This window comes from Pistacia vera, unplaced genomic scaffold (assembly GCF_008641045.1).
Source record: "Pistacia vera cultivar Batoury unplaced genomic scaffold, PisVer_v2 Contig234, whole genome shotgun sequence".
Taxonomy (NCBI): Eukaryota; Viridiplantae; Streptophyta; class Magnoliopsida; order Sapindales; family Anacardiaceae; genus Pistacia; species Pistacia vera.
Window position 1 is genome coordinate 908,227 of NW_022196040.1, and position 1,779 is coordinate 910,005.

At 34.2% G+C, this 1,779-nt stretch overlaps 1 protein-coding gene across 1 annotated transcript; it reads right to left on the reverse strand.

Moving 5' to 3' along the window:
• LOC116131551 (FCS-Like Zinc finger 6) lies at window positions 1–917 on the reverse strand. Its single transcript, XM_031417202.1, has 2 exons — window positions 525–917; window positions 1–193 (listed from the first exon to the last, which is right to left on the reverse strand). Exons 1-2 carry the CDS (start codon window positions 851–853, stop codon window positions 34–36), a joined length of 489 nt encoding a protein of 162 aa, XP_031273062.1. The 5' UTR covers window positions 854–917; the 3' UTR covers window positions 1–33.
• Window positions 918–1,779: the final 862 nt, after the last annotated feature.

Genomic DNA, 1,779 nt, shown 5'->3' on the forward strand with positions numbered 1-1,779 from the left:
TTTTTTGTTTTTCTGGGCGGATGATCGAGTGTTCTACACAGCCGCCACAGTCCCACTCTTGGGGGACACTTGGGATCCGCCGTTGGGAGATGCAGCTCGTTTCTTTGCTGATGCAAACAAGAACTTTTCTTTTCTCTCATCTTGATTCATCTGATGTTGCCTGCACTCTAGGCTACAAAAGGCGCTATCTCCCCTACAAGAACATTGATAATCTCCCTCAATTTACATCTATTACATTGAAGCTTTTTTATAGTAAGGTTTTGATAATCAACCAAAATTCAAAAATGTAAGTTTTATTGATAGTTAAAATCTAATGAAATCTCAACATATGTCTGTAACAAAATCTAAATAAAGTGAAAAACTTTCACAAGAAAATATTTAAAGAGGGGAAGGAAAAACAAATTCCATGAGAAGGAGTGGACTTCGAATGGAAAATATGAAGACCAAATCTCAGACTGAAAGAAAGCTATTGAGTCTTTGAAGAGAGAGAGAGAGAGAAAGAGAGAGAGAATTAGAGTGAGTACCTATACATGTATATGTCCAGGCCAGGCACCAATCGACGTTTACAGAGACAACAAGCTCTCAAGAAGTGACCAGAGTCCGTAAAATCAATCGACTGTCTCCTATGATTATATTTCGGCGAGACCATGGACAAGAGCCGTTGATCTAAGCCTTCATATCCACCGCCGCCGCCGTAACCCGCCTGCTTCTGCCGCGTTGTTACATTGAAGGTGTTGTTCTGAGGATTATCAGAGTGTTGTGACACAGGTGCTGGTTCACCTATATCAAAGGTGATTTCACTGAGGCTTGTTGTTCTTTTCATTGGAGGACGCGATCTCTTTCCCAACAACATCTTTACTTTCTCTTGATTTTGCGGTGTTATTAGTTTATACAACTCACCAAGAAGAAGAAGAAGAAGAAGATGATACTGGGGGAGAAGTAAATGGGAAGTGGAGATTGGGAATATAAAAGAAGAGCCAGAAACTGAAACTGAATCTGAGCCCTTCAATTTTTAACTTGAGTAAGTTTTTTGCATTATAGGAAATCCACGTCAGCTTTCCTACTGGTTGTTGTTAATTAATTAATTAATTTTCCTTTTTCGGTGTACAACAGCTTTGGATGCTCTCCAGTCTCCACCCATCCAATGACAGCACTCAAATTTTGTGAATTTCCATGCCCAAAATTTACCACTTCACTATCCATTTAAAGAAAACATTAAGTAGGAATTTTCCTTTTGTGTCTATATCAGTCATTTTATATAAAAAAAAAAAAATTGTCATCTACCTTCTACCCTACAATAAATTAGCAATAAATGTGATATAAATGATATAATATTTATATACTTTGTTAAATAATAATATGTTAATATGATACATTATATATTAAAATATCAAACTTAACCAAGGGTTTGAAGAAGGTTTACTTCCTTTCTTGAGTTTCTAAATTCAAACCTTGAAATTATCTATCACAATAATATTAAAACTTACTTAATTTTTTGGGTTTATAGAGTATTCAATGAACCTCGGAGATTAGTTGAAATGCGTATAAGTTGGCTTAAACACTCTGATTAAAAAAAAAAAATTTGAAATTTAAAATTGTTTTGTCATGCAAATTTGTACATATAATTTGTATGCCTGACATTATTCATATCATAGGTTAGATATCTCTCATATTAAAAAATCCTAAAATTACATGTTATGCATAATTCATCAGGGTTAAAATTAAATTACATTAAATCCCAGGTAACTAAGCATATTGGTAAGAATTATAATAAAACAA

Bases quoted from the DNA above. Each gene is read 5' to 3' on its own strand.
- LOC116131551 (XM_031417202.1), bottom strand. From the start codon at position 853: ATGTTGTTGGGAAAGAGATCGCGTCCTCCAATGAAAAGAACAACAAGC. The intron at 194-524 runs GTACTCACTCTA...ATGTTCTTGTAG, and splicing joins CTGGACATATACATGTATAG to GGGAGATAGCGCCTTTTGTA.